Raw genomic sequence first — 21984 nt, forward strand, 5'->3', positions numbered from 1 at the left:
TCGAGGCTTCCAGGGCTCCAGACTTTCCAGCATCTCCATGCATCACGGAGAAAAACCTAGATTTTCCAGAGAGGATCATATCCATTCCGACATGTCGACTGGAAGGAACACTTCTTCTTTCTGTGCCAACATTCCAATGTTGATGATCACCTCGGCTTCTTTAGCGTGGCAGCCACACTGTCACGGACCCTGAGCCGTCAACCCCACAATTCTCTCGTTCGATGTACTTTTCAGGCCGATAATGCTAGGTTCTGGAAGCCTCATCCGAACACTCATAAATTCAAATGTACTCGTACTTGTCTTTGCTTTGCCTGGCTTCAATATGAGCACTCCTTAGCGCAAGGGCCCCGAGGAGGCTAGAATCGAAAGGCCGCCCTTGGACGAATATGACTACGGAGATCCAAAGGGCTTGGAGACAAAATGGAACCAACAGGGATACGCAACGAGGCTTGTCGTCAAGACAGCTCCAGCTTATTGTTGGGTCCCAAGCCACTCTCTCAATGGTCGGTCGTGGAGAGAGTCTGGTAGTAGCTAGCATGATTCATTTAGGGAATGTTGCAGTATACCGCTCTATATGTTATAGAGTCATATAGACTGTTCTGATAGAATTCGAGTTAGCACTCAATACAGTACCCAGTTTATAGAATATAGAACCCCACCTCCGCAACGCGGAGAAGTTGCCGGTGGTGTCGCCGTGACTATGATTAATCTCATTAGTTATTTAGACATGTAATTTGGAGTTATCAATCTCTGCAGAATGGATAACATAGATATTATCTACTTGATATCCTCTGGAAAATATCTATCTATAGGGTAATGGAAATCTCTCGGCTGCCTGTACCGGGGACATTTGACAGTATTATCCGGCCCGGTTTAGGCGTGTCCCACCCGGAATGCGTACCGGACCATACAGTTACGCCGTACCTACAGCTAGCCGGCAGCAATTCCTCCGACAGAAAAAGTGGTATTACCATTACCATCGATCAGCTTCCGTGACGCCACTGGCGACAATGCGGCCCTTCGTGAGGGGAATAAAGCGAAGAATTTGGAGAATGAATCCATGTCACTGTAATGTATGGTAAGCATGCTGACTGATCGCCTTCTCCATCTCTGACTGGCTCGTTCCACCGACCTTAGCCGGTCCCTCGCTTTAAAGGTACTGGAGCTTCCCCGCGCTGCCTTTCGACTTGTTTCCTTTGCTTCATTTTCATCTTTCCTTACCCTTTTTCTGCTTGTGAATTTTCTTGATCTTATTGCTGGCAGTATCAAGGAACTTCAAAAAAAAAAAAAATGCATTCCTCATTGCTCCCGCGCATGCGAGCGCAGCAATTCGCAAAATGCCGTCCTCTTACTAGCAGCTTTGTTCGTCCTAGTAGGGCGATGGGCACGTATGCTACTTTCAAAGTGCCTCGCATCGACAATGAACCTAACGTGAGTTTTTCGACTCTTGTGCACTCGAGAAATCAATTTTAACGGTCAATAGAAACACTATGTCCCTGGTTCCCCTGATCGCAAAGCTCTGGAAGATGCCCTGGCCAAGGCCAAACAGTCTGCTCCTCTTAACGTACCGCTTGTGATTGCAGGCAAGGAGGTTGGTTTTATCAAGTAAGCACTTATACTAAATCAAGAGACTGACAATTTCCCAGATTAAGAGCTCGCAAACCTTCACACAGTCTAACCCTGCCTCTCGTGCCCCGGTGGCCACCTACTCCAACGCCACCGCCTCCGATGTTCAGGCGGCTATTGACGCAGCGCTGGAGGCTCGCAAGTCGTGGGCCGCTACATCGTTCGCAGACCGTGCGAGCGTCTTCCTCAAGGCTGCCGATCTGATCTCGACCAAGTACCGCTATGACATTATGGCCTTGACCATGCACGGACAGGGCAAGAACGCCTGGCAGGCGGAGATTGATGCTGCCGCTGAGCTGTGCGATTTCTTCCGGTTCGGCGTCAAGTACGCTGAGGATATGTACGCTCAGCAGCCTGTTCATCACGCTCCTGGAGTCTGGAAGTAAGTTACTTTGCATATGCGATCAAGCATGACAAATGGCTAACTAGCGCAGCCGCGTTGAATACCGTCCCCTCGAAGGTTTCGTCTACGCCATCAGCCCGTTCAATTTCACTGCCATCGGTGGTAATCTAGCTGGCGCCCCTGCTCTGATGGGTAACGTTGTTGTCTGGAAGCCGTCTCCCGCTGCCATCGCGTCCAACTGGCTGGTTCACCAGATTCTTTTGGAGGCCGGCCTGCCCAAGAATGTCATCCAGTTTGTGCCTGGCGATGCCGAAGAAGTTACCAATACCGTACTCAACCACCGCGAATTTGCTGCCCTCCATTTCACCGGAAGCACCGCCGTGTTCCGTTCCCTGTACGGAAAGATCGCGCAGGGTGTCGCCGAGGGCAAATACCGCAGCTACCCTCGCATCGTCGGCGAAACCGGTGGCAAGAACTTCCACCTCATCCACAAGTCTGCGGACGTCCGCAACGCCGCCGTGCAGACCGTCCGTGGAGCCTTCGAGTTCCAGGGACAGAAGTGCAGCGCCACCTCCCGCGCGTACGTCGCATCCTCCATCGCCGATCAGTTCCTGGAGCAGGTCGTGTCCGAAATTAAGCAGCTCAAGATCGGCGAGCCTTCCGACTTCACCAACTTCTGCGGCCCCGTTATTCACGAAGCCTCCTTCAACAAGCTCGCCCAGGTCATCGAGGAAGCCAAGAACGACTCCGAACTCGAACTCCTCGTCGGCGGCACTTACGACTCCTCCAAGGGCTGGTACATCCAGCCCACCGTCTACCACACCTCGAACCCCGACCACCCCCTTCTCTCGCGCGAGCTCTTCGGTCCCATCCTAGTCGTGCACACCTACAACGACGCCACAGAGGCTGACTTCTCCAAGATCTGCGAGAAGATCGACCAGACCGGCGAGTACGGTCTCACCGGCTCCGTCTTTGCGCAGGACCGCGAGGCCGTCCGGGTTGCGGACGATGCTCTCCGCAGCACCGCCGGTAACTTCTACATCAACTGCAAGAGCACCGGTGCCGTTGTTGGCCAGCAGCCCTTCGGCGGTGCTCGTGCAAGCGGAACCAACGATAAGGCCGGCAGCGGAAACTTGCTCTCGCGGTTCGTCAGCCTGCGCTCGATCAAGGAGGAGTTCGTTCCTTCTTACAAGGTCGAGTACCCCAGCAATGCGTAAGCTAGCTGGGCATGACATGTGCTTATAAGGGATCGGATTCGGTTCGGTGATTATTATTCCCCATATGTTGATGTATTGATGCATTTTTACTTTGATTTCCTTGCATGACTGGCGTTTCGCATTACGGATGCATGACCTAAAATTTGAGTTTCTTGACACCTGAATGGATATATTCATAGTTTTTTACTTGAATGAGTCTATGGTTGCATTCAATGAATGAAAATCCTCAACTATTTATCATCTGAGCAATTCTTCAAGAGCTTCTGCATACTCTCCATCGCATTCTTCGCATACGGAATCATATCGTACTTCTTCCCCTTCCCCTGATTCCCCCGTCAAAGATCTCCATCGAAAACCACCCCCGGAACCCGGTCTTGAGCACCGCCCGCGCCACCTCCTCAATGGGCAGGTATCCGCCGTCATAGGGCATCGGCCGGAAATCATGGCTCCAGCGCCCCCGTGGCCGAAGCCCATTGATCACCTTATCCTCGATCGGCCGGGTGGGCTTATACGCGTCTGAAATCTGCAGCAGATAGATCTTCTCCGGCGGGATAGATTTCGCCAGCTCGTCCATGCTCGCCGCGAAGCGCCGATTCAGCTCGTCGAGGTCCATGTCGTCTATCCGGCCAGAGATGGTCCGGGGATCGCCCCATTCGGACCCAGCGGTCTGGAAGGTATCCAGGCACAAGCCGATATTGGGGCGGTCGACTGCGCGGACGATCTCCCAGACGTCTTTCCAGGTGGGGGCGTGGGTAGACCAACACCAGTTCTCGTAGGCGAGGCGCATGTTGCGTTTTGCGAGCAGGTCGGCCAGTTCGCGGAGGTCGGAGACGATCTGGGTGCGGTCCGTGGTGATTTTCTCCGCGGGGGCGTCTGTTGAGCCGACCTTTTGTTTATTATTGTCATTAGCCTGGGTTACGCAGCAGAGGAAACCGTAACGGCAATAGGCATACCTGCAGCAAATCCGTCCCGACAACATTCATAATTTCGATCCATCCGTTGGCTCGAGTGAAAGCATCCTGGCGCTCCAGCGACCCGCGCGGCCAGCCCTCAAAGTTCGCGAACGGCTGTAGCATCATCACCTTGAGGTTATTGGCATCGCACAGCTTTCGGATCTCGCCAGCTACAGAGATGATCTCGGCGAAGTTCTCCGAGGCGACCTGGTGGCCGAGGGTTCGTGAGCCATAGTCGATGATATCGGGGAATGATAGCTCGATGCCTGTAAAGCCGGCTTTGCTGATGGCTTCAAGTTTCCGAGGGAGGGTGTCGGCGTTGCTGCTGCCGATCGAGCAGGTGGCATATGACAGAGGGATATTGCGGAGGGATTCGTATGTGATAGTTGGGGCTGATGCGATCATGGTGTTTCTTGTGATCAGCGTTGTATATGTTGTTGGATGAGTCTAGAGATGGAGAATAGCAATTTAGCCGACCAGATGCACGATCACAGAAGGTATTCAATTACAAAAACATAAGTAAAACCATACAAATCAGGAAAGCAATGATAAGTTGATATTTCATGTGTTCCTGGAATTGAAGCTGTCCAAGGCGGATGATGTAACCATGAGATCGGCCGAATTAGGGCAAAAGAACATCTGCAACAGAACAGCCGGCAACGACGGAGTCGGTTTCCGACGCATCGACAATCCACATACGCAGAGAAAATGACATTGTGCATTATGGACTTCCTGACATCGAATCAGATCACATAATAGAAATCAGACCACATAACAGACTACCTTTCCTCGGGGACGCACCGAGAGGCAGGGGTATACTTCGCCATGACGTCTCCTCCGCCGTGATGTAATTCCAGCGTACGTTTCTTCAGGCCGGATGCGCTGTCCGATTGCCACTGGAAGTTCGTTCAATAAGATGATGTTGATCCATGTAAAGTAGTCGGTCTTTCTATCTTCATTTTCTCAGTTCTCTGACTGGGATTTATTTTTGATCAGCCTTGTATAGAACGCAGATCGACAAAGTTAGAAGTATACTGCGAACGCCATCATCATGCCATCATCACAAGACCCAGTTCAGAGATTCAAGCGCATCGGCATTGTAGGAGCGGGGAATATGGGCTCGATGATGACCTTTGCCTTCTCCGAGCTGGGTTGCGATGTCTCGGTATGGGACGTGGATCCGAAGAATGTCGATTCGGTGATGAAGTTCGCCAAAGATGCGCAGCATCTGAAGGGCAAGATCGACGGGTACTACAACATCGATGAGTTTACTAAGAGCCTGGAGGGCAAGGCCGAGCGGAAATTATTCCTCTTTTCCATCACACATGGTCATCCGGCAGACTCCGTACTGGGGATGATCAAGCACGATCTGAAGGCCGGGGACATCATCCTCGACGGAGGAAATGAGAACTACCGACGGACAGAGAGGAGACAGAGAGAATGCGCTGAAATCGGGGTTCACTGGATCGGAATGGGTGTCTCTGGAGGTTACCAGTCCGCTCGACACGGGCCCAGCTTGTCGCCCGGTGGGGATGCCAAAGCACTCGAGCTCGTCATGCCGCTTCTGGAGCTCTACGCCGCCAAAGATCGCAAGACAGGCAAGCCATGTGTCACACGAATTGGCCCTGCAGGCTCGGGACACTACGTCAAGATGGTTCACAACGGTATTGAAGGAGGCATGCTCTCGACACTCGCAGAGGCATGGTCCATCCTCCACAACGGGTTAGGCCTCAACTATGACGAGATTGGCGATCTCTTCTCGAAGTGGAATTCAGAGGGCGAGCTCAAGAACAATTATCTCCTTCAGATCGGCGCAGATATGCTGCACAGGAAGAAGACACCTCAAGGTGACTACCACGGCGAAGGCGCTAGCAAAGATGACGGCTATGTACTTGACGATGTGCTTGACAAGGTGGTCCAAGACGATGACAACACCGAGGGAACTCCGTACTGGTCGATTATGGAGTCCGCTGAGCGTCACGTCTCGGCGCCCACCCTTGCCACAGCGCACTACCTGCGTGTGGCCAGCGGGAATCGTGAAGAGAGAGTCCGAGTTGCGAAGAAGCTTCATATCCCCAGCCCCAAGCCAATTGAGACGATCAAAGATCGTGGTGCGTTCATTGAGAACCTGCGCCGAGCAGTGTACTGCTCTTTCTTGGCATCATTCTGCCAGGGTCTCGAATTGATCGCGCGCGCTTCCGAGGACGAAAAATGGGGCATCGATCTCGGCAGGTGCCTTCAGATCTGGCGAGGCGGTTGCATTATCCAGTCCGAAGCCATCGCAGACCTTCTGCAGCCCGCCCTGACATCCAACAAGCGACTCAGCAATATGAAATTCGTGGACGAGGTCGCGCGAGAACTGCACAAGAATTTTGACGCCCTAAAAGAGATTGTGATTGAAGGAATCCTGTCTGATCAGTACATGCCGGCTTTGTCTGCCACGTTAGAGTACTTGAAGTATGAAGGAGGAACGATGCTGCCGACCAAATTTATGGAGGCGCAGATGGACTACTTTGGCGCTCATGCCTACAACAAGCCCGGTGTCCCAGGTGAAGATCCAGGTCCAGTCAGAAAGGGTCCGCATCATTATGAATGGAAGCCAGCATAAAGTCTTCTTCGGCTGGGCGCCGGCTTTGATTTAAATCACGTTGTTATAAAATGCATATGTGCATATGTAGGACGAATGGAAAATGTGTTGATGCCTTTCGTCGTTAGTTTCCTCATGAATATCCATAAGACCGAGCTCTGAAGATGTAAATCGACGGTCAACCATAAACCGATACAGGCCACGCCTTAGAGATTGAATGCCAGCACAGCTCATTTCGATCGAGGGTGGTTGGGTGAAGCTTAAAAAAGGAAATGGCAGATCGTCCCGATTGATGCCTGTTGATGCCTGCTGATGCCTGTTGATGCCTACTGGTGCCTACTGGTGCCTACTGGTGCCTGAGATCGGCCCCACGTGGGGTCGCGATAAGCGGATTACCCAATCGGGATGACGACCCCGCCAAGGGGCAGAAGTTTTCAAGTCCGAATACCTCTCTTAGCAGTAGCAAGCTGCGCATATATTAGTCTTTTCTCGTGCTGCTTTTTATGCTTGGATTCTCTTCTCTTCGACGATACCTGTCAAGCTTCACCACAAGACCACTCCGAAGAATCGAGTCTGCAAAGCAGCTAGCAAGAAGAATGGCCGATCTCCCCAATACCTACAACGGTGAGTGCGCCGTGCTATCACAAACCCGCAAGTTGCAAAGACTAATCTAATCGTTTAAATGTAGAGCCTGTCCGTATCGCCGTTATTGGTGGTACTGGTCTGCGCGAGCTCCCCGGCTTCACTCAGGTTGCGTCGTTGTCGATCACCACGCCCTGGGGCAACCCCTCCTCTCCTATCACGATCCTGCACCACAACTGCTCTCACAACAACAAGACCGTTGCCGTCGCTTTCCTCAGCCGACACGGTGCTCACCACCAGATTGCACCTCATGAGGTCCCAGCGCGCGCTAACATCGCCGCTCTGCGCTCGATTGGCGTCCGTACCATCATCGCCTTCTCTGCCGTCGGTAGCTTGCAGGAGCAAATCAAGCCGCGCGATTTCGTCATTCCCGACCAGGTCATCGATCGTACCAAGGGTGTGCGCCCTTGGACTTTCTTCGAGGGAGGTGTGGTCGCGCACGTACCGTTCGGCGACCCTTTCGACGAGGGTGTCGCGAAGGTTGTGCGAGCCTGCGGTCACAGTCTGGAGGGCGAGGGTGTCGTCCTTCACGACCGGGGTACTCTGATTTGCATGGGTACGTCATTCATTCGTCCGTCGTTGCTTTTGAGACACTGGCTGACCGTCTTTCAATGACAGAGGGACCTCAATTCTCTACCCGCGCCGAGAGCAATCTTTACCGGTCCTGGGGCGGCAGCGTCATCAACATGTCGTGTCTGCCTGAGGCTAAGCTGGCTCGTGAGGCCGAGATTGCCTACCAAATGATCTGCATGTCCACCGACTATGACTGCTGGCACGAGTCGACGGCCGATGTCACTGTGGAGATGGTCATGGGCCACATGAAGGCCAATGCTCAGAATGCCAGACGCTTTGTCACAGCCGTCCTCGACGCTCTGGCCAGCGATGAGCACTCTGACCTCGTCCAGGCCAAACACGTTGAGGGCTCCATCAAGTTTGGTCTCAGCACCGCCCAGGCCAACTGGAGCCCTGAGGCTCGGGAGAAGCTGGAATGGCTTTTCCCTGGTTATTGGAACTAAGCTCTCCAAATTTTTTTTCCTTCCTGAGATGATAGATACGATGCTTCAACACATAGGTATTATGTAGATCTACTGCTCTGGCATAGACCGTTTATACTTGGTTACGAACTTATGAGGATTGAACTTTTTAAGATTGTGGTACATATCTTTCATATCACAAAAGATGTATTTACTGGAACAGACTGGATAACCAGCAGCCATGAACTTCCATTGCATTCTAGACTGAGAAGCTATTAATAGGCCTATCTTTACTCGTTATCTCTCTGTATTAGCTACTACGCATATTTTATGCAATCATGAGGACGGCTCTAATCGACTCCTCAATGAACAGTCTAACCGCTTAACCGGCACCGTACAGCCTACTCCCCACCTCGATCTCGTGTTATTGATTAAACCGATCGGCGTTACTCTACTACCTGATTATCTTATTTTGGATACTATCTAGAGAGGTATATACATGGTAATAGGGGGGAAGACTTGGCATTCCAATCCCCAGCAGCGGAGGGTCCAGCACGTGGGTGTTAGTTCCTGAACGCCAAGGCAGCCAAGCACTTGGGTTTCAGCCAGAGGTAAAGCTTCGTGGTCCTGCATGCTTTGGCTTCTGTTTGCTATTCGTCGCCGGTGCAATCAGCATTCCAAGTCCAGAATGACGTTTATGCAGATGTACTCTCGAATGACGAGGTCTGCTTTGATTACGATGCCGTCTGCCTTGACATTACGCCCTTGGTCGCTGCTTCCTGGCCGTGCAATCGTCAGTCCCTCCAAGAGAGGGAATGCAAACGATCCGGAGCATTCCTTGCTATCTTATCTCAATATGGATACTATAAATTGGTCCTCGTTCAGGCTATCTTCGCTGGTCTCCTCGGAGCAGAGAATCTCTCAGATCTGGCAAAGTCACAATGTGGTACTCATTGTCTCTTCTGTTGTTGGCGTCCTCGACTGCCACCGCTAGCTATGCGGGCAATCTCAACTACCGCAGTCCGTCTTACAACCACCCTGAATTGGGTGTTTCGATCCGCAAGGTAGCCAAGCGGGGTGAGCCGACGTCGGCCTTTGATCCTGCTCAGTTGAACTTTACCCACGGTGTGGCTTCAGGTGATCCCTATGCTGAGTCGGTCATCTTGTGGACACGATGTGCCCCCAGCTTCGACGATGTCAATGACAATAGTACTACATCTGGACTGGTTCCTCTGTACAACCCTGTCCCTATCTACTCGGACAAGCAGAACAAGCCAGTCTCCAAGGCGCCTGTCTGCTTGAACTACAAGGTTTCTCGTGATGCTGGCATGAAGAAAGTTGTCTCGGAGGGAACTGTGTTCACCAGCTCTGATATTGACTACACTGTCAAGGTTAGCACAATCGCTTGTTATTTGTCTGCAGCCAACACATCATGCTTACTTTAAGATAGGTCGAGGCAACCAAGTTGAAGCCGTTTACTACATACTACTACCAGTTCAACGTGTGCAACTCGGACAACACGAGTCCCATTGGACGCACTAAGACTGCTCCTGCGCCTAAGGATGATGTTAATAACATCAACCTGGCTGTGTACTCCTGCAGTAACTATCGTACGTCCTCGTGCTACTTCTCTGGCTTTATGTCGCTTCGCTAATGAGACTGTAGCTTTTGGTTTCTTCAATGGTTATGGAAACCCTGTAAGGAAGGACTCCGTGGACTACGTTGTGCATCTGGGGTAAGACCAAAAGATTTTAAGATGATCATCAATACCAGGCTGACTTGAATAGTGACTACATTTACGAATATGGAAACGGCGAATAGTACGGACCTCCCACTCACCCAGTCCATAAGGGCTAGCAACTGACCTGTTATGCAGTGGCTGGGGCAACAGTCTGGGGCGCATTCCTCAACCGGACCGAACCATTTTCTCTCTCTACGATTACCGCAAGCGCCTGGCAACTTACAGAACCGACTTGGATCTTCAGTTGAGCCACCAGAACTATGCTTGGATTCCAGTTTGGGATGATCACGGTAGGCACTCCTGCAATTTATTTGGGCCTGAGATCTGACCAGAACAGAGGTGTCTGACAACACATATCGCGATGGATCTTCCAAGCTCCACAACGATGAGGAGTCCTTCCTCACGCACGGCGGAGTGTCGGTGGACCAACGCAAGATGAACGCCGTCCGTGCCTATTTTGAGTGGATGCCGATCAGGTCAGCTTCTGACAGCTACTCCATTCTTTCCCGCAGTGACTAACTTGGCGCAGACAAGTTGAAATGGATGACAACCTTCGTATTTGGAGAAACTTCCAGCTCGGTTCTCTCGTTGACCTTATCATGCTGGACACCAGGCAGTATGATCGCTCTATCACCGACACGTACGACAATACCGACTATATATATGAGATCGCCAACGATGCTGGTCGAACCCTCATGGGTAGCCGCCAGGAGAACTGGTTCTACCGTAATTTGATCGATTCGGCTAAGCGAGGTGCCCACTGGCGCATTATTGGTAGCCAAATTAGTATGTCCTCCGGATGGGTTGAATCTGATTGAAGGCGAGGGCTAACAAAAGTAGTCTTCTCTCGGCTCAACCAGTCCATTGCCAACAGTGAACATCCTCTGAACGTCGACGCCTGGGATGGATATCTGGCTAACAAGAACCGCACACTCCAAACCCTCTACGACAACCAGATTGGCAACAATATCATGATCGCCGGTGACTCTCATGCCAACTGGGTGAGCGACGTGGCCTGGGTCGACAACAAGCCGTACGATCCCAAGACCGGCGCCGGCGCCATTGGTGTTGAATTTGCCGGTACTGCACTTACTTCCCCGTCGCCATACGGACAGAACATTACGATTGCCGATGCCAACAAGGCCTCGAAGGCTCTCGTCACTGACAATGAAGAGCTTTACTGGTCGGAGCTCTACTACCGCGGATACTTTGAGCTTCATATCACGCCTAAGGAAGTAGAAGCCCGCTTCTTCGGTCTACCCAACATCAAGGAGCGTAATGGCGAGGAGATTTCCCTTGCCAACTTCACCGTCAAGAGCGGTGCCAATCATCTGGAACGCAACTCCAACGGGGTGGTTGGTGGCGGCGCTGTGGCCAACGGATGGCTCAAGAATGGGCAGCTGGTTCCTACCAACCAGACGAATAACACTTATGGGCAGTAGTTTGAAGGGGTATATGGTCAGACGGCTGGTGTAGAATGACCTATTTGAAAGCACTGCAGAATCTTGCGCTATGTCTGTGTGGTGATTCAGGCTGTTCCTGTTCCTGGGGATTCTTCGTGCATTAAATCTCCTATACTTTAATGGATGAAATATTATGAGCATAATTACATTGAAAGATTCCTGCAATCGTCGTGTCAATTACCTTAGAACACAATATATATCAGCTGATTGGCGGACTTTTAGGCCTTGTTCGTAAAGTATCATTTATGATATGGCACACATCGCATATGACTTGGAAGAAAGAGACACTTGATGCATGTTCTAAGAATAACAGATCATGCTCTCTTTTCCTTGCGAAGCCGTGATCAACATGGAGCCCCTGAATATCTTACTCAAATTCCCCATCTCCACGTCAGACGGCTCCAACGCGGGGAAATGATCGTCAGGTTCTTCTCTAGGCGAGGGATCAGCACTCCTGATCAAGATTAGGAGTACGCAACATTTACTGCACTTGTTAAGGCTGGACTCCCTGGATTTACGGAAAAGACTCAAGGACTGCAAGATTGTCCTCGTGGAGGATAATGAGAAGGAACAACAATGGAACACTCTGCCGAGGATCGAGTCGGGCATGTGGGGTAAGCAGACGGCACTCAGCCCCTCTACTACTGCAGAACAGGAATGCAAGACGAGAGGGTCTCATGATGAATCATGGCCGCGAGATCAGCCTGCTTCTTGCAGTATAAGATCGTCAACCACTAGACTTTAATTGGCCTCGTTTTGGAAACGGACGAACCGCGCCGTCTTGGCCTCTGACGCCAGCTTGCCCTGTTGTCCAGTGAGATGCGGCAAGTGATTGCAATTCCACCATGCTTTTTATCCGGATCCCGGTGCGAGAAGGGCACATGCCACATTCTTCAAGGGGTGAAGAGTCAGAATTAGGCAAACGCTCCGAATCGAGGGCTTGGTCCGGGACTCCGGTTGATCTGGTTTTATGCACGATGACATGACTTGATGAGCGAGAGGCCCCTTGGCGAGCTGGCTTGCTCCGCTGCCTGCATATCCTTTCCCCTCTTTGATATGGACGGACTGGATGGTGTTATATATCTAGGGCCTGCTGCTCGAGTGCGCAGCGTGGCCCCGATATCTATCTCTGTAGTTCCGATCGCAATCTGCGTCCGGGTTTGGTACGACAGCTCGACTACGGCTATGTGTGTGGTTAGCACCTGGGATTGACCTTTCCTTGCGTACTTGCCGAAGCGTATACCGCTGAGTCCAGGAAGTTTCTCGCCTGCACAGCCATGCGTGTGCTTTCAGATCTGGCCCTCGTGGCTTCACTGGTGCCATTGGGACTTTCGGCTCCTACCTCTGAGTCTCGGGTTTCCGCTCAGCTGGAATCACGAGACGCTGCTGGATACTCCTCGCCGCCGTACTACCCTGCCCCTAATGGAGGATGGCTATCCAGCTGGGCAGAGGCTTACGAAAAGGCCCAGAGGGTGGTAAGAAACATGACCTTGGCCGAAAAGGTGAATCTGACCACCGGGACGGGCATCTTCATGGGCCCCTGTGTCGGCCAGACGGGGAGTGCGCTGCGATTCGGGATCCCCAATCTCTGCCTCCAAGATTCTCCTTTAGGGGTGCGCAACTCAGACCACAACACCGCATTTCCGGCCGGCATCACTGTCGGCGCGACCTTTGACAAAGACCTCATGTACGATCGCGGTGTGGAGCTGGGAGAAGAGTTCCGCGGCAAGGGAATCAACGTGCTTCTTGGGCCGTCAGTCGGCCCGATAGGGCGCAAGCCGAGAGGTGGCCGCAACTGGGAAGGCTTCGGCGCGGATCCCAGTCTGCAGGCGATTGGCGGTGCGCAGACGATCAAGGGGATCCAGAGCCGGGGGGTCATCGCGACGATCAAGCACTATATCGGCAACGAGCAAGAGATGTACCGAATGAGTAACATAGGCCAAAGGGCGTACTCGTCCAATATCGATGACAGGACGCTCCACGAACTCTACCTGTGGCCATTTGCAGAGGGGGTTAGAGCCGGGGTTGGCGCCGTCATGACTGCGTACAATGAGGTGAGTGTCTTTCACTCATGTTCTAGCGTCAAGCCATCTGATGGGTTGGACGAAAAAGGTGAACAGTTCGGCGTGTAGTCAGAACAGCAAGCTGCTCAATGAAATCCTGAAGGATGAGCTAGGATTCCAGGGTTTCGTCATGACCGACTGGCTTGGACAGTATGGCGGAGTCTCATCCGCCCTGGCTGGTCTGGATATGGCCATGCCCGGCGACGGTGCTATACCGCTTTTAGGCAATGCTTATTGGGGCTCTGAGCTCTCGCGCTCCATTCTGAATGGCTCCGTCCCAGTTTCACGACTGAACGACATGGTAAGGTTCTTTTTATACTGTGTCTGTTCGGTCCAGATGCTGAATCATCACAGGTCACTAGGATCGTGGCGACCTGGTACAAGATGGGCCAGGATGGAGACTATCCCCTGCCCAACTTCTCGAGCAACACACAAGATGCGACGGGGCCATTGTACCCGGGTGCTCTTTTCTCTCCATCTGGCGTTGTCAACCAGTATGTCAACGTGCAGGCCGATCACAACATCACTGCCAGAGCAATCGCGAGAGATGCCATCACTTTGCTAAAGAATGATGACAATATTCTCCCTTTGAAGAAGGACGACTCTCTTAAGGTTTTTGGAACAGACGCCGGGCCGAACCCGGACGGTCTCAACTCCTGCGCTGATATGGGATGCAACAAAGGCGTGTTGACCATGGGCTGGGGCAGTGGCACGTCCAGGCTTCCGTACCTGGTCACACCACAGGAAGCCATTGCCAACATCTCGTCCAACGCTACCTTCTATATCACCGATAATTTCCCCTCTAACGTTGCGGTAAGCTCAGGCGATATCGCCGTGGTGTTCATCAACGCCGACTCCGGAGAGAACTATATCACTGTCGACGGCAACCCCGGGGACCGGACCTCGGCCGGGCTAAATGCATGGCACAACGGCGACAAGCTCGTTAAAGATGCAGCGGCAAAGTTCTCCAAAGTCGTCGCGGTCATCCACACCGTGGGCCCTATCCTCATGGAGGAATGGATTGATCTGCCATCGGTCAAGGCCGTCCTTGTCGCGCACCTCCCTGGACAGGAAGCCGGCTGGTCCCTGACGGACGTCCTCTTCGGCGACTACAGCCCCAGCGGCCATCTCCCGTACACGATCCCACGCGCCGAATCCGACTACCCGTCCAGCGTGGGTCTCCTCTCGCAGCCCATCGTCCAGATCCAGGACACCTTCACCGAGGGCCTATACATCGACTACCGCCACTTCCTAAAAGCCAACATCACCCCGCGCTATCCCTTCGGCCACGGGCTGTCCTACACCACCTTCAGCTTCTCCCAGCCCACAGTGTCCACCCGTACCGCAGTCGACAGCGCCTACCCACCAACTCGGCCTTCCAAAGGCCCAACCCCAACCTACCCCACCACCATCCCTAACCCCTCCGAAGTCGCCTGGCCCAAGAACTTCGACCGCATCTGGCGCTACCTCTACCCATACCTCGACGACCCCGCCGGCGCAGCAAAGAACTCCAGCAAGACATACCCCTATCCAACAGGGTACACGACCGTCCCCAAGCCGGCTCCCCGAGCCGGTGGCGCAGAAGGAGGCAACCCGGCCCTCTTCGACGTGGCCTTCGCCGTCAGCGTCACAGTCACAAACACGGGCACCCGGCCCGGCCGCGCGGTCGCGCAACTCTACGTCGAACTACCCGAGAGTCTGGGCGAGACGCCATCTCGCCAGCTGCGGCAGTTTGCGAAGACGAAAACGCTAGCCCCTGGGGCCAGCGAGACGCTGACCATGGAGATCACCCGCAAGGATATCAGTGTTTGGGATGTGGTGGTGCAAGACTGGAAGGCGCCTGTTCAAGGCGAGGGAGTGAAGTTCTGGCTTGGGGAGAGTGTGTTGGATATGCGGGCTGTGTGTGAGGTTGGAGGTGCCTGCAAGGTTATATAATCTCAGTTTGCTCAATATACCTTGAATCCTGGGACGTTTGTTTTTATAGTATCTGCTGCATAATTTGCACAAGGCGACATGATATGTAGTTGCTGACTAATGCATAATTAATACTTTGCCTCGCCGCTTCTTGATCTCCAAGGCTTCGCCTACAATTCTCCCCATCGCGGCATTCATCACCAAGGACAACCACCGGTCGATCGATCACTCCCTCGACCGAGTCCGTACTGGCCGGCAACTTATTCTGGAATGTGATATACGCCCTTATCCTGACGGATACTATCCAAAATGCAGGGCTTCAGTGAGTACTCCGCCCCTCTGCATCCCACCGTTATCACGCGGGGCATAGCATAACTAACAGTCATTTCATAGACATGGGACGGTCCGTCGCCTCTCCCCTAGCTACCTAATCTTCCTACCGAACCTGTAACTAACCTACTGAACAACAGCTACGTCCCCCGGACCAAGAGGGCCTAACAACCGGCAACAAACTAGCCGGCAAGCACCCACTAGGCGCACGCGCGCGCCACCTCCGCACAAGCGGCGCGTTGATCGTGCGCTTCGAGATGCCCTTCGCTGTATGGTGCACGACGTGCAAGCCGCACGAGACGCTGATCGGGCAGGGTGTGCGGTTCAACGCCGAGAAGCGGAAGGTCGGGAGCTACTACTCGACGCCGGTGTATAGTTTCCGGATGAAGCATGGGGCGTGCGGGGGTGGATTGAGATTCGGACGGATCCGGCGAATACGGCGTATGTTGTTGTTGAGGGGGGAGGAAGCGGGATACTGGAGAGACGGGCGGGGTGGGCATTGGGGAGATTGCGGTGGGGAGGATAGGAAGGCGAAGGAGGATGCGTTTGCGAGGTTGGAGGGAAGGTGGAGGATAAGCGGCGGGCGGAGACGGAGAGGTCGCGGATTGAGGATTTGCAGAGGCGACAGAATAAAGACTGGGACGATCCGTATGAGCGGTCGAGACGGTTGCGGCGGTCGTTCCGGGTGGAGCGCAAGGCGCGCGAGGGGTCGAGGCGAAGTCCGAGGCGCTGAGGGATAAGATGAGCTTGGGGATTGAGCTTGTGGAGGAGACGGAGGAGGATAGCATGCGGGCGGGCATGGTGGACTTTGGGCGCGGGGATGATACAACCCAAATCATGCGTCGCCGGCCGTTGTTCGACTCGCGGAATGGGAAACGAGACGCCGCTAGTATGCTGGCTGATCGCAAGGCGCTGTTTCGCAGTGAGTTGACGGGGAATACGCGGGCTGCAGTCGATCCGTTTCTCAACCAGGATGGGAGTGCATGGCGGCCGGAGGTCAAGAGGAGAAAGACGACATCGACAAAAGGTGTAGATGTCGCTGATGATGGACCAGCCGCAGTTAAAGCCCCTGTCAAGCCAGATAGACCGGTTGCACCACCCGTGCTGGTCAACTATACGTCTGACAGTGACTAAGTGACGACTGGATGCATGATTCTTTCTGTATTTCTACGGCGTTTTGTTTGCATGATACCCGGCGGAGTTCGCCTCAGATTACATGGTTTGGACTTGTTCCAGAATTGACCGCTTTCATTTCTGATAAACATAAATAAAGGGTATAGAACAAGTGTGAAGATTACGTATTTTGATTTTGCGGTAGTAGTTACTTCGCCCAGGGAGCTTTCGTGGGAACATGGGTTGGATCAGCGCTGGGTGCCTGCCCGGCTGACGATGCTGCCCACGGAGCTCTGGTAGGGGCCATAGGACCAGGGGGTAGTCGTGACGTATCGGGAAGAGCGGTAGGTGGTTCTCCGGGCGGACATCCGTCTCTCCTTGCTGCCCATGGCGCGGCGGTTTCTGCTCCACCTGGGGCAGCCTGAGTAGCAGTTGCCCAGGGTGCCCTGGTCCCGGATAGCGGCATCTGTCCTGCAGATGGGGCGGCCGGCCCCCTAGACTGAGACTGGGTGGTAGATGTATGAACGGACGTCGGGGGCGGGACGGCATTGGGGTCGCGGTCCCAGCTGAAGAGGGAGCCAAAAGGGAAGTGCTGCACTACGGGGAATTTGGACAGTACTTCCGCGTTGTACATTTTGATCATACCCTGTATAGTAAGCACTCGGTCAGTTCGAGCAAAGCCCACAAGACTCACCTTGTTGATTTTCCCCCAACCAGCCTGTATGCCGGAAATGTCGTAGAGCATAGGGCTATGTTCCCAAAATGGGCCTTTCTTGACGTCGTAAATGAAACCGATTGCGGAGAAATACATATTCGTCAACCTCTCTCGTTCGACGATATGTGCTTTGGTAACACCATTGGGCGATGGAGCACCTGGAAGCGAGCCTTCTTCAGGAGTGGGATCTGTCTCTGAAATGGCTGGCGCCAGTTGCGCAGATCCCAGAATGTACGGGATGAAGGAATGGTCGTCCAGTCCCCAAACGCCATGAGACCCTGCCGGTTCGAGCGTGTACCGCTTGATGATGGTGCGCACTAGCTCTAGATATCTGCGAGAAGTCAGCAAATTGCAGTCACCCTCTTGAGCCGGACTTACGGCTGTATGACCCCCAAGACGATAGCTCTCTCCTCCACGCCCGGAGTTGTCTTCGGAAAACCATTCAGCTTCCATATCCCAGCCAAGAATGCCAGAAAGCTCAGCTCATGTCCAGTTCCATAGTCCAGCCTCTGAGGGCTCCCCCAGCTGCCTAAGAAGTACGCTTTGAGTTCCACCTCCGCGGTCACCCCGTTAGGATCCGACGATTTAGCCTGCAGCAGCTCGGACGACAAACACTCCCCCAGTAGCTCCGAGGCTCGGCTCTCCACGAGCTCGTACCACCTGCGGAAACTTATATTCCCAAACCTCCGAGGACCAGTATCAGGTGGCGCCTCTTCGAGAAGCTCCTCCAGTTTTGTCAGGAGCTGCTGGAGCTGCCGTACAGGCGCGGAGAACTCGACGGCGTCTGTGTTGATCGGCCAGGATTGTACAGTGCCGTCGGCGAGTTTGACGGGGATCATGGCCCGGTTGAGCTGTAGGAGGAAGGTCGTAATGTCAACGTAGGCTTTGGAGACGAGGAACTCTGATACATCTTGAGATTCGTGGATTCTCTTGCTGGGGGTGATAAAGGTGTGCCCCGCAGAGGGGTCGATGGTTGGAAGAACCCGGAGGGGAAAACCGTTTGCCATGATTATTTTAGCTATAAAATTATGTCAAGACTGATACTGGAGGCTGGTAATAAATATGGATAAGAGGGGAGAAGTCTGGATGGTTGAAGCTGGCGTTGCGGAGGATTGTACTCTTATGTTGGTCGATCATATGGCGATGACGCTGATCCACCGGACGACACTGGACCTCCGCAAAAACAGACCGATCAACTGTCAACACGGATGACATTCACCACTAACGAGCATCTCTACGCTGACTATCCGAAGTAATATCCTAATACAACGCTCATCCCAGTGCAATTAGTTAATGGCCGTCCTCTATGAGTTCCTCGCGAAAGAACAAACGTGATTTGACCTCGCGGACCGTTGATTTCCTCAACCGCGTCAACAGCGTCAAGGACAACACCGACGCGGACGCCCAATCCAGAAGCAAACCGCGCGTTCGGCGTTTAGCATCGCAGCCTATCAACCGATTTGGTAGCAGGACGCCGCAAATCCCGCAGGGCAATGCTATTTGGGATATTCCGTCGGACTTTTCGGAGGAGGAGACACGACCAAGACGCAATGCACAGACCGAGCCCCGTTCTCTGAGACGATCCCAACGAGCTCGAAAGTCAGTTCAAGTGGAGGATACGCCCACCCGGGCGTCGAGGAGATTGGCGCGTGTCATTGAGGATAGGCATGAGCAAAGTAGCGAGGAAGATGATTCCGAAATGGAGGAATTGGATAAAATCATTGATAAGCAGTTGGGTGGCGCGAGGCTCATCCAGTCGGTGAACGAGAACAGAAGCACAGACATGAACCATGGATCCAGCCGTGAAGAAAGGGGCCAACAAGAAGAGGGAAGCGACAGGGCCGCGGAGGAACCTGTGGAATCTACCTCACCGTCGAAAAAGCTCAGAATTCAGAAATCTAAGACGACGGACGCGCAGGAAGCCCAAGAGGACGACCCGGAATGGGCGGCCGATACAGCAGCAAGCGAAGAGTTGGGAGAAGAGGAAGACGATGAGAGAGGATGGGACACTCACAGGCCGCCAGAGTCTACACATATCATCCAGACTCGAAGATTGACTCAGGAGCTGGCCTCACCACGAGCGACACGGAGACATACCCTTGCGGCTCCAGCACCTGAGACAGAGGTGGACAAATCCTCAAGAAGGCTGAACAGAAGGTCGCTGCCGGCGCAGAATGGTTTAGGAACGGGAAAGACTACTCGAGAAAAGCAAGGGGATAGAACCGCACAGCTATCAGAGGTATCTGAGTCTGTGCAAGAGGAGTCTGAATCAGAAAGCTCGTATGAACCGGAGGCAGAGGAAGAGGAAGAGGACGACGAGGAAGATGGGGCGAGTCGACATGTACCCGACACGCAGCGGGAGGAACCGTCTATCACCGCGCGACCAAGCAAGAGACGCCGTACCGATCAGTATCAGCGCAACCCCCAAGTCGAGATCTTGCGCACACAGCCAGCGCAGCCGCCAGTGCATTCATATCCGTCGACTCCTGATGACAATGAGAGTCGCAGGAGCCCGCGTCATCCCTCGCAAAGTCCCGCTGTTGCTGCAGGACCCATCAACGCGATCCCAGATGATGCACAAAACGAAGCTTTGATGAGAAGTGTGAGAGACAATGCGGGAGATAAAGCGTGGTTTGCGGAGGCTTCCAACCTTGGACAACAAAAAGAGAACTGGGATGTTATAGTGACAGCAGCATCGGAGTTGAGAGAAAATATAGACCCCTCTCGAGCCGAGGCCTTCGGGATAATCGACAAACAATTATTTCAGCTACGTACACGATATACAAAGATCAATAAGAAACTCAAATCTCAACAGGGGCCTCTCCGAGAGGATCTGCGTGAGTGCGAAGACCTTCGCGAGGCCATCTTGGAAGAAGGGACCAGGATCCTTGACAGCGTCTACTATCTGTCTCTCCGACAGGCAGAGTCGCATGAGCTGCTGAAACAGGCGCATCGGCTTGTTAAGCAGTTTGAAGCCCGGGTCTTTTCCACGATGATCAAAGTGATCCTTCTTTGCTTTGAAGGATACTACGCCAACCGGAAACTCTTTCCGTCGGCTTATAGACATCTTGCCGGGGCGATGAAGCTCCTTCTACGATTCTGCGACCGGATTGCCAGCCTGCGCACCGAGCGATATATACGGTGCAAGGTACACAGTCGAACCATCCGCAAGCCGCTTCAAAAGTTGATCAAGGCGGCGGAAGGCAACTTGCTGCAACGACGCCTGAATGAGACTGACGGGGCTACCAGCGGTGACAAGAAGAGGGAATGGACAGAGGATGAGAAAATTGCTCTGCTCGATGGATTGAAGCTGTTTCTGGGTGAGTTGCTGTTCCTGATATTTTCAGCACCAGTCTCATCATCAATGCTAATTCAAGCTGAGGTGTTAGGTCAGGACCGCTACATTCGCATGGTCTGCCATTTTGGACAGAGACTGCGACACCGAAGTCTACAGGAGCTTCAGACGAAAGCTCGAGAGATTCATGACCGGTTTATCCCTCGAATTCAGGAGGAGCTCAAGACGGTAGAAGGCCGTCGACAGTGGCAATGGTTATTGAGTGTGAACGACGGTCAGCGTCCGGTGTCTGTGGATTGATTATGATTATTCTCTTGTCTGTGTCTTTTTTTGCCTTTCGATACCCCTTTTTGTTATGTAGATATAGTTTCCACTCTCTCGGACCCATGGATCATCCAGTCGACCGATCCACAGATTTATTATTTGTTTTGTTTTGGTGCGGTCGGGCGCGTAGCAACAGAAGGAAGATGTTCGACACGACCATGATGCTCTACAGCAGACAATCATCTAGGAACAATAAATACTAATGATATAATTCATCAGCTGAAAGCAATCATCTCATCATCATTTACTGTATCTAGATAGACAAAGGACCCTCTGCTGATCGCCGTTCGTGACTCTCCGCCTTTTTCCCCCACTCCTGCTAAAATCAATAGTCGGCAAAAGGAAGGGAACTTTTGACTCTACTCTCTCCTACATCTCGCGTCTGGCTCTCTCTCTCTCTCATCCATTAATTGTCGCATGTCTCACTTGTCTGCTTCTCCTTTCCTGTCATAAAATTCTTTGTATCCTCTTTAATCTTGCAATTCTTCTTCATTGATTCTTTTCTGTCTATCTGTTTCTTTGTTTTGGCCGGGTTCTGTTGGCCAATCATACCCCCTACTGCCGACACCGTTCACCTCCAATTCTCTACCTACTAAATAGAAGCTAAGGTACCTAAACGGCTTCATCCTCCTAGTTGGGCACTTGATCCCGATTCCATCCCGCATTGGTCCGGAGAATCGTCAA

At 52.9% G+C, this 21984-nt stretch overlaps 8 protein-coding genes across 8 annotated transcripts; 6 read left to right on the forward strand and 2 right to left on the reverse strand.

The window, feature by feature from the left end:
* Positions 1-1290: 1290 nt before the first annotated feature.
* On the forward strand, positions 1291-3186 carry prnC (delta-1-pyrroline-5-carboxylate dehydrogenase prnC; the record flags this gene model as incomplete). Its single annotated transcript, XM_024825592.1, has 4 exons — positions 1291-1431; positions 1484-1591; positions 1647-2008; positions 2061-3186. 4 exons carry the CDS (start codon positions 1291-1293, stop codon positions 3184-3186), a joined length of 1737 nt encoding a protein of 578 aa, XP_024684093.1.
* Positions 3187-3416: 230 nt separating this feature from the next.
* Positions 3417-4606, reverse strand: P174DRAFT_481540 (sugar phosphate isomerase/epimerase family protein; the record flags this gene model as incomplete). Its single annotated transcript, XM_024830723.1, has 3 exons — positions 4140-4606; positions 3569-4072; positions 3417-3509 (listed from the first exon to the last, which is right to left on the reverse strand). Exons 1-3 carry the CDS (start codon positions 4542-4544, stop codon positions 3417-3419), a joined length of 1002 nt encoding a protein of 333 aa, XP_024684094.1. The 5' UTR covers positions 4545-4606.
* A 358-nt stretch (positions 4607-4964) lies between these two features.
* On the forward strand, positions 4965-8508 carry P174DRAFT_511242 (6-phosphogluconate dehydrogenase; the record flags this gene model as incomplete). Its single annotated transcript, XM_024831771.1, has 4 exons — positions 4965-4981; positions 5220-6715; positions 7415-7924; positions 7987-8508. 4 exons carry the CDS (start codon positions 4965-4967, stop codon positions 8382-8384), a joined length of 2421 nt encoding a protein of 806 aa, XP_024684095.1. The 3' UTR covers positions 8385-8508.
* A 526-nt stretch (positions 8509-9034) lies between these two features.
* Positions 9035-11647, forward strand: P174DRAFT_481562 (alkaline phosphatase D family protein). Its single transcript, XM_024830724.1, has 7 exons — positions 9035-9733; positions 9793-9952; positions 10008-10077; positions 10219-10373; positions 10421-10559; positions 10613-10869; positions 10924-11647. Exons 1-7 carry the CDS (start codon positions 9284-9286, stop codon positions 11523-11525), a joined length of 1833 nt encoding a protein of 610 aa, XP_024684096.1. The 5' UTR covers positions 9035-9283; the 3' UTR covers positions 11526-11647.
* A 1003-nt stretch (positions 11648-12650) lies between these two features.
* P174DRAFT_440074 (beta-glucosidase) lies at positions 12651-15670 on the forward strand. Its single transcript, XM_024826968.1, has 3 exons — positions 12651-13600; positions 13659-13910; positions 13964-15670. Exons 1-3 carry the CDS (start codon positions 12824-12826, stop codon positions 15542-15544), a joined length of 2610 nt encoding a protein of 869 aa, XP_024684097.1. The 5' UTR covers positions 12651-12823; the 3' UTR covers positions 15545-15670.
* A 162-nt stretch (positions 15671-15832) lies between these two features.
* Positions 15833-17122, forward strand: P174DRAFT_511244 (DUF572-domain-containing protein; the record flags this gene model as incomplete). The annotated part of the gene is made up of 7 exons (XM_024831772.1): positions 15833-15874; positions 15994-16258; positions 16311-16366; positions 16390-16418; positions 16475-16561; positions 16588-16775; positions 16806-17122. The coding sequence occupies 7 exons, from the start codon at positions 15833-15835 to the stop codon at positions 16985-16987; spliced, it is 849 nt and encodes a 282-aa protein (XP_024684098.1). The 3' UTR covers positions 16988-17122.
* On the reverse strand, positions 17108-18755 carry P174DRAFT_386975 (rotamase PTPA-1). The gene is made up of 3 exons (XM_024823336.1): positions 18060-18755; positions 17661-18012; positions 17108-17612 (listed from the first exon to the last, which is right to left on the reverse strand). The coding sequence occupies exons 1-3, from the start codon at positions 18686-18688 to the stop codon at positions 17175-17177; spliced, it is 1419 nt and encodes a 472-aa protein (XP_024684099.1). The 5' UTR covers positions 18689-18755; the 3' UTR covers positions 17108-17174.
* Positions 18756-18884: 129 nt separating this feature from the next.
* On the forward strand, positions 18885-21509 carry P174DRAFT_404273 (uncharacterized protein). Its single transcript, XM_024824026.1, has 2 exons — positions 18885-21001; positions 21071-21509. Exons 1-2 carry the CDS (start codon positions 18988-18990, stop codon positions 21274-21276), a joined length of 2220 nt encoding a protein of 739 aa, XP_024684100.1. The 5' UTR covers positions 18885-18987; the 3' UTR covers positions 21277-21509.
* The last annotated feature ends 475 nt before the right edge of the window (positions 21510-21984 follow it).

Source organism: Aspergillus novofumigatus (assembly GCF_002847465.1).
Source record: "Aspergillus novofumigatus IBT 16806 chromosome Unknown P174scaffold_3, whole genome shotgun sequence".
NCBI lineage: Eukaryota > Fungi > Ascomycota > Eurotiomycetes > Eurotiales > Aspergillaceae > Aspergillus > Aspergillus novofumigatus.